The sequence below is a fragment of the Chiloscyllium plagiosum genome, unplaced genomic scaffold (assembly GCF_037043375.1).
Source record: "Chiloscyllium plagiosum isolate Xiang-an unplaced genomic scaffold, Cpla_swu_hap1 HiC_scaffold_8, whole genome shotgun sequence".
NCBI lineage: Eukaryota > Metazoa > Chordata > Chondrichthyes > Orectolobiformes > Hemiscylliidae > Chiloscyllium > Chiloscyllium plagiosum.
The window spans coordinates 88,162,859-88,175,404 of NW_028270146.1; the positions used below are offsets into that span (position 1 = coordinate 88,162,859).

Consider the following 12,546-nt stretch of genomic DNA (forward strand, 5'->3'; position numbering starts at 1 on the left):
AAATATCACATGACTCATTTGTGAGACTTTTCAGCTTGACAGCAACATCCGATTAGCGGTGAACACCACTCATTATACTACTTTGTAGCAGCAGGGTGAAACAGGTAGCTTCACCTGTTGCTCAAATAGAAGGACATATTTATCAAGACTAGAAAAGGTAATAATTGAAAAATAGAACACACTTCTGCATCTGGCATCCAATCATTATCTAACCTTAAGCACAGGCTAACAATCCCAACCACTGTTAATGAGTCATGATAGAATAGTGTACACCCAAATATCAATGCCTATGTTTTATATTATGTAATGAATGATATTGGGTTGTGTTGACTATGCGAAATCTAATGACCAAGTTCAGGCTTCCCAGAAATCCACACAAATACAATTATATTTTCAAGTGTTTAAAATCTGAAACTCTGGACAATGCATAATCCTCTTGTAGCCTTGGTCTTCTCTATTAACTTCATAGCTGCCAGATTAAGAATTGTCACATATGATTAGAAAAATCTTTTTGCTCATTTTGAAATTTTTGGTTAGACTGAGCAACTAATCTTTCAGAAGTTAGTTAAACCAGGACCCATGGTCCCTCCACCACAAAGGTGCATTAGACCCCATGTAACCATTTGGGTATTTGTCTGCAAATTTCTTTATCGATTTGAATTTATTGAAAAGATCATTTCATCAGTTCAATGGTTCTTTTAATTTTGCAAATGTGTTGCCTTGGCTTGAAATTCTCAAGGATGGTGCAACATTTCTCCAGAGAATTTACAACCCAAAATGTGCATCTTAACAGTGTTCAGGACAATAAATTCAAACTGTGCAAGGCAAACAAAGCCAGAAAATTTTTTACAGAATTTCATAGCTCAGCATAAAATAAATCAAGTAACACACATTGTTTGAATTTTTATAAATAAATCATTTCATAGATGAGCACTTAACAGTCACATTACCATTGGTTTGACAAATATGCTTAAATGACCTTCGCAACTGACTGCATAATAAAATCTGCAGATGCTGTCCACCAATAAGGAAAATGGTTTACAGTTTTACAAGCTTGAACCAATTTCTATTTAGAGTTTATAAATTTAAAAGGGTAAAAACAAATGACTGCAGATGCTGGAAACCAGATTCAAAGGCTGTTAATGTGACAAGTTGAGAGGTTACCGGGGAATGAGAACTAAGGTCATAATCTCATCTCATGAACAAGGCAACTCCATAAACCAGAAAGTCAAAAAACTTATTAATCTAGAATGAAACTTTACAACTTAATGTATTTTGCCTTAAATTGGTATTGGACAGCAGTCAAGAAAACATGTAAAAACTACATTTTGATGTTTCAGATCTCCCATATTCCCTGCAAAAGTAATGTTTTTTTTAATCTAAGCAATAGCAAAGATCAGCAACAGCAAGTCAATGCAAAGTCATAAATGTTTGTTAATCTAAAACATTGCTAAAAATCGCACTGGTGCACAGAAAACTACTGGAAGAAAAGTTAGCGTAACATTTTGCATGTAATCCTTCATCAATACTGAGGATGCATCTAATCTAAATCATTAACCAGCCTTATTCTTTCAGATGCTGAATGATATGTTGTTCACTGAGCCAACATTCTGCTTTTATTTTAAATGTCATAAATATAAGCAATCCTCTGTGCACTGGTGCTGCCTGGAGGATTTCTATCTGTTTCCATTTTTATTTCAGATTTACAGCACATGCTTTTTTTTTGTTGCTTCTGTGTTGACCGTAGTTATATCACTTGGAAGGTAACACAAAATGCAATTCCACTGAGAAAGTTCAGCTTTTTTTGGGATGATGAATGGCACTGGGGAAAGAAGCATGGGTAAGAAAAAAGATTATGGATACTTTGAACAATGGATGGAACAATACATATAACAAAATTCATTAAAAGCCACATTTTACCATATCACACAACACCTTCTTGAGCCTCACTGCGACCAAAATGCTCTTTAATTTAATGTAAAAATACATTTGCAATGAGGAAAGGCAAAACCAAGCTCCAATTTCAGCAATTTAACTTAAGGTTCAGTCTGATGACCAGTTGCAGAAACCCACCATGGTACTGATTGGATCTTAAATAAAACTGGTGAAAAGGAAATAAACCCAATTTTTTTCCAGCCCATCACAAACACACTGTATTTTACATTGACGTGCAACTCGGTCAACGTGATTCAAGGATGCAATTGTTCTCACAAAATGTATTATTGCCTTGAAATGCGAATATGTACTTCTTGTCAGATGTGGGAGTTTAAAGAGAGTTTAAGGGTTACTGCGGATTATATCTACCATAAATGCTGTTGGATGCGAATCTTATCAGATCGAGTGGATTGGTTGGAAGAAGCGATGAGGAATTTGCAACAGCAACAGTATGTGATGGATGGCAGTTAAAGGAAGGGGGGAAAGTCTCAGATACAGTCACATAGATGGGTTAACTCCAAGAAGGGTAAGAGAGGTAGGCAGCTAGTGCAAGAGTCTTTTGTGGATATACCCATTTCAAACAGGTCTGCTGTTTTGGAAAATGTAGGGGGTGATGGATTTTCAGGGGAACGTAGCACGAACAGCCAAGTTTCTAGTATTGAGACTGGCTCTAATGCAACGAGGGGTACGTCAGCTTCCAAGAGATCGATTGTGTTAGGGGATTCTGTAGTCCGAGGTACAGACAGACGTTTCTGTGGCCAGCAGAGAAAAAGCAGAATGGTGTATTGTTTCCCTGGTGCCAGGATCAAGGAAGTCTCAGAGAGGGTGCAGAATGTTCTCATGGGGGAGAGAGGCCAGCAGGAGGCCACTGTCCACATTGGAACCAAAGACATAGGAAGGGAAAAGGTTGAGATTATGAAGGGATTACAGAGTGTTAGGCAGAAATTTAAAAAGGAGGTCCTCAAGGGTAGTAATATCTGGATTACTCCCAGTGCTACGAGCAAGTGAGGGCAGGAATAGGAGGATAGAGCAGATGAATGCATGGCTGAGGAGCTGGTGTATGGGAGAAGGATTCACATTTTTGAATCATTGGAATCTCTTTTGGGGTAGACGTGACCTGTACAAGAAGGACGGATTGCACCTAAATTGGAAGGGGACTAATATACTGGCAGGGAGATTTGCTAGAACTGCTTGGAAGGATTTAAACTAGTAAGGTGGGAGGGTGGGACCCAGGGAGATAGTGAGGAAAGAGATCAATCTGAGATGGATACAGCTGAGAACAGAAGTGAGTCAAACAGTCAGGGCAGGCAGGGACAAGGTAGGACTAATAAATTAAACTGCATTTATATCAATGCAAGGAGCCTTACAGGGAAGACAGATGAACTCGGCATGGTTAGGAACATGGGACTGGGATATCATAGCAATTACGGAAACATGGTTCAGGTACGGGCAGGACTGGCAGCTTAATGTTCCAGGATACAAATGCTACAGGAAGGATAGAAAGGGAGGCAAGAGAGGAGGGGGAGTGGCATTTTTTGATAAGGGATAGCATTACAGCTGTGCTGAGGGAGGATAATCCTGGAAATACATCCAGGGAAGTTATTTGGGTGGAACTGATAAGTAAAAGAGGGATGATCACATTATTGGAATTGTATTATAGACCCCCCAATAGTCAGAGGGAAATTGAGAAACAAACTTGGAAGGAGATCTCAGCTATCTGTAAGAATTATAGGGTAGTTATGGAAGGGGATTTTAACTTTCCAAACATCGACTGGGACTGCCATAGTGTTAAAGGTTTAGGAATTTCTTAAGTGCGTACAAGACAATTTTCTGATTCAGTATGTGGATGTACCTACTAGAGAAGGTGCAAAACCTGACCTACTCTTGGGAAATAAGGCAGGGCAGGTGACTGAGGTGTCAGTGGGGGAGCACTTTGGGGCCAGTGACCATAATTCTATTCGTTTTAAAATAGTGATGAAAAAGGATAGACCAGATCTAAAAGTTGAAGTTCTAAATTGGAGAAAGGCCAATTTTGACGGCATTAGGAAGAACTTTTGAAAGCTGATTGGAGGCAGATGTTCGCAGGTAAAGGGACGGCTGGAAAATGGGAAGCCTTCAGAAATGAGATAACAAGAATCCAGAGAAAGTATATTCCTGTCAGGGTGAAAGGGAAGGCTGGTAGGTATAGAGAATGCTGGATAATGAAAGAAATTGAGGGTTTGGTTAAGAAAAAGAGGGAAACATATGTCAGGTATAGACAGGATAGATTAAGTGAATCCTTAGAAGAATATAAAGAAAGTAGGAGTATACTTAAGAGGGAAATCAGGATGGCAAAACAGAGACACGAGATAGCTTTAGCAAATAGAATTAAGGAGAATCCAAAGGGTTTTTACAAATATATTAAGGACAAAAGGGTAACTAGGGAGAGAATAGGGCCCCTCAAAGATAAGCAAGGCGGCCTTTCTGTGGAGCCACAGAAAATGGGGGAGATACTAAATGAAGATGGTGACATCTTGCAAAATGTCCAGATTACAGAGGAGGAAGTGCTGGATGTCTGGAAATGGTTAAAGGTGGATAAATCCCGGGGACCTGATCAGGTGTACCCGAGAACTCTGTGGGAAGCTAGAGAAGTGATTGCTGAGTATCTTGCTGAGATATTTGTATCATTGATAGTCACAGGTGAGGTGCTGGAAGACTGGAGGTTGGCAAACATGGTGCCACTGTTTAAGAAGGGCGGTAAAAATAAGCTAGGGAACTATAGACTGGTGAGCCGGACCTCGGTGGTGGGCAAGTTGTTGGAGGGAATCCTGAAGGACAGGATGTATATGTATTTGTAAAGGAAAGGACTGATTCGGGATAGTCAACATGGCTTTGTGCGTGGGAAATCATGTCTCACAAACTTGATTGAGTTTTTTGAAAAAGTAACAAAGAAGATTGATGAGGGCAGAGCAGTAGATGTGATCTATATGGACTTCAGTAAGGCGTTCGACAAGGTTCCCCATGGGAGACTGATTAGCAAGGTTAGATCTCATGGAATACAGGGAGAACTAGCCATTTGGATACAGAACAGGCTCAAAGGTAGAAGACAGAGGGTGGTGGTGGAGGGTTGTTTTTCAGACTGGAGGCCTGTGACCTGTGGAGTGCCACAAGGATCGGTGCTGGTCCTCTACTTTTTGTCATTTACATAAATGATTTGGATGCGAGCATAAGAGATACAGTTAGTAAGTTTGCAGATGACACCAAAATTGGAGGTGTGGTGGACAGCGAAGAGGGTTACCTCAGATTACAACAGGATCTGGAGCAGATGGACCAATGGGCTGAGAAGTGGCAGATGGAGTTTAATTCAGATAAATGCGAGGTGCTGCATTTTGGGAAAGCAAATCTTAGCAGGACTTATACATTTAATGGTAAGGTCCTAGGGAGTGTTGCTGAACAAAGAGACCTTGGAGTGCAGGTTCATAGCTCCTTGAAAGTGGAGTCGCAGGGAGATAGGATAGTGAAGAAGGCGTTTGGTATGCTTTCATTTATTGGTCAGAGTACTGGGTACAGGAGTTGGGAGGTCATATTGAGGCTGTACAGAACATTGGTTAGGCCACTGTTGGAATATTGCATGCAATTCTGGTCTCCTTCCTATCGGAAAGATGTTGTGAAACTTGAAAGGGTTCAGAAAAGATTTACAAGGATGTTGCCAGGGTTGGAGGGTCTGAGCTACAGGGAGAGGCTGAACAGGCTGGGGCTGTTTTCCCTGGAGCGTCGGAGGCTGAGGGGGTGACCTTATAGATGTTTACAAAATTATGAGGGGCATGGATAGGATAAATAGACAAAGTCTTTTCCTTAGAGTCCAGAACTAGAAGGCTTAGATTTAGGGTGAGAGGGGAAAGATATAAAAGAGACCTAAGGAGAGATTTTTCACACAGAGGGTTTTTTCATGTATGGAATGAGCTGCCAGAGGATGTGGTGGAGGCTGGTACAATTGCAGCATTTAAGAGGCATTTGGATGGGTATATGAATAGGAAGGGTTTGGAGGGATATGGGCTGGGTGCTGGCAGGTGGGATATCTGGTCGGTATGGATGGGTTGGACCAAAGGGTCTGTTTCCGTGCTGTACATCTCTATGACTATGACTCCAAGCCAGAGTTTACAAAACAGATTTTTAACATGGCAGGTAAATTGATTGGGCTGTTTCTTTATAAAAATAAATGCTTGATTATTGGCTTTACAAGTAGAGTCAAAGAACACAAAAGCAAGGGAACTGTGTTAGACCTTTTTGATTCATTAGTTATCCTCAGTTGAAGTACTGAGACACCACTCTTCAGGAAGGATACCAAAGCTTTGTAGTGGGTACAGAGGAAATCATCTTGAATTTCCCATTTATAACTCTCTAACAAAATTTGCTCTTTTAAATCTCTCCATTTGACTTGTGAATTCTTAGTCAGTATTGGTTATGGCGACTTCATCTATAGGATTTTGGTACAATTACAAATTAAAATTTATTTCATAACTTGTGCTCAATTATGCATATTTCTGAGAATGATCCTTTATTCTTACACAGTTGAGCATTTAAATTTCCGTTTCCCAAAAGGTAGTGACTCCTTTAAATTATTTTGATTGTTTTCTTACTTTCTCATGTTGTAGTAAATGGGGAATGCCCCATTCGAAATAAGTTTTGTATGAAAATAAAAAATGGGGTCATTCTCAAGGAGAAAAGGAAGGTTCTGAACAAACACAAATACTTAAGCTGATGGTGGTGAATAAAGATTACTAATAATGACAAATAGGAAGATATTAAGGTAGCTGACATTGAAAAAATCTAAACTGATGAAGCAGTTTTGTCATCAATAAATGGACTTACATTGGACCCACAGCAACAATGGGATAGAGACGCTGCCAGGTGTATGGTTTTAGTAAACACTGGTAGTTCACAGCATTCCATTTTAACAATCTTAGTTTGGATTTCTAACAAGAGTTTTTAGAATCAAGAATGTAAAACATCTTTTGGGCTGTTACCAGCAAGACAGTACAGAAACCAAATAAAGAAAAGCACAAGTGAATACACATGCATACACATATATTGCATTGGTGAAGTGTGGCTGAGAGTTTAATGTCAGCCTAGAAACATACAGAACTTTGACAATGTTAAGATCAATTTTGAGTGTTAACCTAACAGAACATTGCACCATTGAACATGACTTTCATACACATATTTATAACTCACTCTTGGGATGTGGATGTCACTGGCTGAGCCAATATTTATTGTCTATCCCTAGTTGCTCTTAAGATAGTGTTGAGCTGTTTCCTTCAAACACAGTTATTGTTATATAATCCCGTATATAGTGAAACAAAACTGAGTTCCAACATGCACTTTTAAACCATATTGCTTTTTCATTTTTCTTTCTAAAGGGTATCACTTCATACTTTGGCAACTGGCATTAAATTTTAAACATTACATGCTTATGAATTTCAACCAAATCCAACTTTATCAAACCACTTCATACACATGCTGTCACCCCCTTCAATGTTACATCAAAGAAGGGCTAAAGGACTGCAAGAGGTGTATAGATAGGAAAGAGTGTAGCAAGAGGGAGTTGAACATAATGAGAATTTCAAACTGAGGATTCGGAGCCAATTGAAGTCAGCTTGTACAGAAGTAACATGTAAATCTGACTTGCCTGTGGATTAGGATATAGGCAGCAGCATTTTGAATGAATTCAAGTTTATATAGTATGGAAGACAGGAGAGTAGGACAGCAAATAAGAATAGTCAAATGTAGAAGTAACAATGACACAAGTTATGGTTTCAACACCTCATCTTCTGCATGGGCAGCCTTTAGCCTGGAGGAGTCAACACTGAGTTCTTCAAGTTCAATAACCTCTCTTCCCTTTCCTGAATCACTTCCCAGCCCCTCCCATTCCTCCCACCACGTACCGGATTCATTCCTCCCATCGACCAAACAGATCGTACCCTCTACCTGTCTTCACTTATCTCCACTTCACCACCCTGCCCCCTCCACCCCCTTTATCTGCAGCTCACCTTACACCTAGCCCCAGTCCCAAAGAAGGGTTACATCCGAAACATCAACTTCTCCACCTCCTGATGCTGCCTGGCTTGCTGTGTTCTTCCAGCCTCCTGCTTGTCTACAAATTATGGTTTCAGCAGCAGATGGGTAGAAGTAAAGCTAGAGATCGGTGACATCACTGAAGTGGGCACAGGTGCATTGCAGATGTGGTTATTGGGTCAGAAGCTCAGCTTTAGACCAATGATGAGGTCAAGGCTGGAAAAGGTCTAGTTCAGCTTTAGACAGTGATCAGAGAGGGGGAGTTGACTAAGTAATGCAATTTGTAACACAGTATGGGAGACAGTAGCTATTGACTTCCCAATTAAGTGAACACATTAAGAGCCATTTGATACTGGTTTTAGAGAAACAGCATGACAAATTATAAGGGGCAAAAAGGGTGAGAGAGGTGGGAATAATTTATAGTGGATGTCATTGTCATACATATGGAGAAAGTGAGGACTGCAGGTGCTGGGGATCAGAATCGACAGTGTGGTGCTGGTAAAGCACAGGTCAGGCATCATTTGAGGAGCAGGAGAATCAAGATTTCAGACATAAGCCCTTCGTCAGGAATGAGGCTTGTGGGCCACGGGGCTGAGAGATAAATGGGAGGTAGATGGGGTTGGGGTTGGGGTTGGGGTGGGGGAGGTAGCTGAGAATGCGATAGGTAGATGAAGGTGAGGGAGAAGATGATAGGTCAGAGAGGAGGGTGGAGTGGATATATGGAATAGGTGATGGACAGGTCAAGAGGACGAGTGGGACATGCAGATCCTGGGCCTCCCCTCTCGCCAAACCCTTACCACCTGATACCTGGAGGAAGAACGCCTCATTATTCCGACTTGGGACCCTGCAACCACACGGGATCAATGTGGATTTCACCAGTTTCCTTATTTCCCTCCCCTACATTATCCCAGTTCCAAGCCTCCAACTCGGCACCGTCCTCTTGACCTTTCCCATCTAGCCGCTCCACTCTCCTCTCTGACCTATCACCTTCTCCCCCACCTTCGTGTATCTATTGCATTCTCAGTTACCTTCCCCCAACCCCACCCCCCCCTCCCATTTTCTCTCAGCACACACCCCAAGGCCCACAAGACTCATTCGTGATGAAGGGCTTATCCCGAAACGTTGATTCTTCTGCTCCTCGGATGCTGCCTGACTGGCTGTGCTTTTCCAGCACCAAAATCACAACTCATGCATATGGAATCTGACATGATTTCGGACAATGTGCCAGGGTACAGTATGAGGATGAGATATGGGAGAGGACCGAGCGTGTACTATTGGGACATTACAGGTAACAGTGAAGCAATGGAAACAGAAACCATTGCAATTGAATTCTTGGCTTTGATGGATAGATATGAACATTGTTAATCCAGGTGAGAACAGTTCCACCCAACTGATAATAAAGGTGATTTAGAATAGGATGTTATGCTTCTTTATATCCACAGTTTGAGAAAAAAGATAGTAAATTTCAGCCACAATTATATATCCATGGGGATAGGTGTTTCAGAACAGGTGAACACAAATTTCTCAGGTTGCAACACATTCATTGGAAAGTTGGAGATGGTTTACAAGAACAGGAGTATCAACTTAAGATTTTGGAGATCAGCAGATAACCGCAGGTTTGAAAGGGAGATACCATCATAGGAGGGGATTGTTAACAGGAGTAACTATTAATGTGGATGGGAAGGAAACGCAAGAAGGAAAATATCCCTTTAAAGCAGGCATGCATTACCGTTGGTGTCCCGTCATTCAACCGTCCTTCTTTCCAATACCAATACGTCCCCCAGCCAAAAAAATATTAAAGTTTGGCTACAATTCACAAGTTAAATTATGGTGAATTTGCATTTCGGGTGAAGGATACTATATGGGGTTGTAGGTGAGGTTAGAAATGCTTATCGCCATGCACTTTTGAATGAAAAATGCTCAAACGCTCGCTTCAAATGACACCAGCGCCCTGATCACTGGTGCGTTTCATCACCCTTCTCCACTTCCTACATTACTGTCTGCATTTGCTCTGTTCCTTCGTGTGCAGAGTGCTTTGTTTTGAAAACAAAAATGAGAAATTCATTTGCAAACCAACGATGGATCTCGGGGAGGGGGAGGGCATGGGTGAGCTTCATACAGAAAGGTGCCCGGGGGACAGTGTATCTGGCGGGTGGGGGAGATGAGGCAGAAAAGGCAGCCCTTTACCTTGGAGAGCACCTCCACCACGTCCCCCTTGCGCAGGTTGAGCTCGTCCTCTGCGCTCGCCTCGTAATCGAAGACGGCGGTCCAGAACAGGTTAGAGGGGGCTGGATGCTGTGGCTGGGGAGGAGGAGGAGGCTGCTCCTCTTCATCTTCCTCCTCATCCTCCTCCTCCTCCTCTTCTTCCTCCTCCTCCTCCTCCTCTTCCACCGGCTGCTGCTGCACCGCCCTGTCCCTCTCTTCAGCCTCTTCCTTCCCGGTGGCGGAGGAGGAGCAGGGAGACCTGATGAACATGGACCGGAGCTGCTCCATGGGAGAGGGTGAGAGAGAGAGAGAGAGACAGAGAAAGAGATACAGCGAGCAGCCGGTGCCGCCGCTCCTCCTCCGCTCGGCTGTGCACGCCCGCCCTCCTTCCCTTCCCCCACACTTTGCTCCAGCCCCCACCTGCGGCTCAGTCTAACCTGAGGATGGAGGGAGGGATGCAGGAAAGGGGCAGGGCATGAAGCCGTCTCCCCGCCCCCCCCACGCTCACTCCGATTGGTCAGGCGCTCCTGCCACTCCAAGCCTCCCTGGCTCTGATTGGCCACGCTCCGCCGCCCATCACGCGGACTCCCCGGGGATCCGCTCGCAGCAGCAGCAGCAGCGGAGGGCGGCGCGAGCTGAGCGCTGCATCCTTCCTTCGGTCCCTAGCATTTTTTTCTTTGGGCAGGTTTGGGTCGGGGGAGCCGGGAGGTTTGTAAAGGAAAATGCTCTCCTCCCCCCCCCCCCCCCCTCCCATTTCCAGCCGCTAGGTTTAATTTGCTGGCCTTTGCAACACAGGATGCTGGTTGCAACTGCTGTCAGCGATTCTCACTCTCCAGCGACGTGGGAATTGCGGTGCTGGCTCAGGGTTGGAAGTCTTCAGATGAATGCACTGCCAGGACTGTGCTTTCACTTGCGTTCACTCTTTTAGGACGGTCGGGCACCATGCTGTGCGCCTTGCTGCTCCTGCCCTTAGTGGGACGGCATCACGAACGGTTGTCCGCATTCCGCCAATATTTATATGGTTGACCCTAGCTGAAGCCTGGGCCTGATCTGCTGAAATTGTAGCCATGCTTCGGAAAACTTCTACATTAGAAATAATCTGAAGATGGGTCTTGAAGATTCCAAGTTCTGAGGCCCTGGTTATTTCCCTTGGTAGATTGTTCCATTGTGGGATTGTTCCCTTGGGACAAAAGCCACTCTTCAGTCCAATCAAACCAGAATGGAAACAAATTCAGTGCTTATGATTCTTCCTAGGCCCTTCGGACTTTGCATTTGAGTTTATTAATATTCGGGTAACTTCAACCATTTGTACAGCCAAATAATAAATGTGTACAGTGCAAAGAATTGAATGGCAAAGCCCCATGACTTGATGGTGTGCATCAGAGTATCTTAAATTAAGTGGCTGCAGACATGTAGTTGTTTGGTTGTCAACCTTCCAGAATTCCCTAGGTTTTGAAAAGGCCCCAATATATTAGAAAAAACACATGTTACATCCCTATTCAAAAATAAGGAGACAGAAATTATTGGCCAGTGGGTCTGACATCTGTCACTGAAAATGTTTGAATTCATTATTAACAATGTGGTAGCAAGCAATTTTAACAAAAGAAACAGAGCCAATTTAGTTTTATGGAAGGAAAATCATATTTCTCAAACTTATTATAAGTTGTTTTATTCATTTATGGTATGTGAGCCACTTGCAAGGCTAGCATTTATTCGCTGTGCCTAATTGCCCTGGAACGGAGTGGCTTGTTAGGTCATTTCAGAGTGCATTTACGAACCCACCACATTGCTGCAGGTCTGACGTCACATATAAACCAGACCAGTTAAGTACAGAAAGTTTCTTTATATGAAGGACACTCGTGAACCAAATGTGTGTGTGTTTTTTCACAACAATTATTACATGATCATTGTTAAATGAGCTTTTAATTCCAGATTCTTTTAGGGATTTCAAATTTTACCAATTGCCATGGTGGGATTCATCCCAGATTCTGGATTACTAATAAAAAAAAATATCAGTATACCACTGCCATTCCTGTGGATGTAACAAGCAGGATGATAAAGGTGAACTGTATATACTGTATTTTGAATCCAAAAGCTTTTGATAACGTGCCACATAAAAGATAAGAATTCAAAGTATTTGGTGTACAGGGAAATCACAAAGAGTCAAACTCAGATGACACAAAATTCTAGTTGTTTAACTGCTGTTGACCATTACCACCAGTAAAATGGCAAATCCAATGAGAATAATATTCTAAACTGGAATTCTACACTGGTTGCTTCAGATTATCTAAACTTGACTTGCCCTTTGACCATGCCAATCAATCAGAGTAAAGTTAGAGCTCACAAGAGAAT

The 12,546-nt window shown here is 42.5% G+C and overlaps 1 protein-coding gene across 2 annotated transcripts in view; it reads right to left on the bottom strand.

Moving 5' to 3' along the window:
* Nucleotides 1-10,535, bottom strand: part of map3k9 (mitogen-activated protein kinase kinase kinase 9) — a 143,425-nt gene extending 132,890 nt beyond the window's left edge. For both annotated transcript variants that reach the window (XM_043698138.2, XM_043698137.2), the window contains exon 1: nt 10,177-10,535. In XM_043698138.2, coding sequence (XP_043554073.2) covers nt 10,177-10,482 — 306 coding nt within the window. In that variant the 5' untranslated portion in view covers nt 10,483-10,535. The remainder of the gene's footprint in view (nt 1-10,176) is intronic.
* Between the last annotated feature and the right edge of the window lie 2,011 nt (nt 10,536-12,546).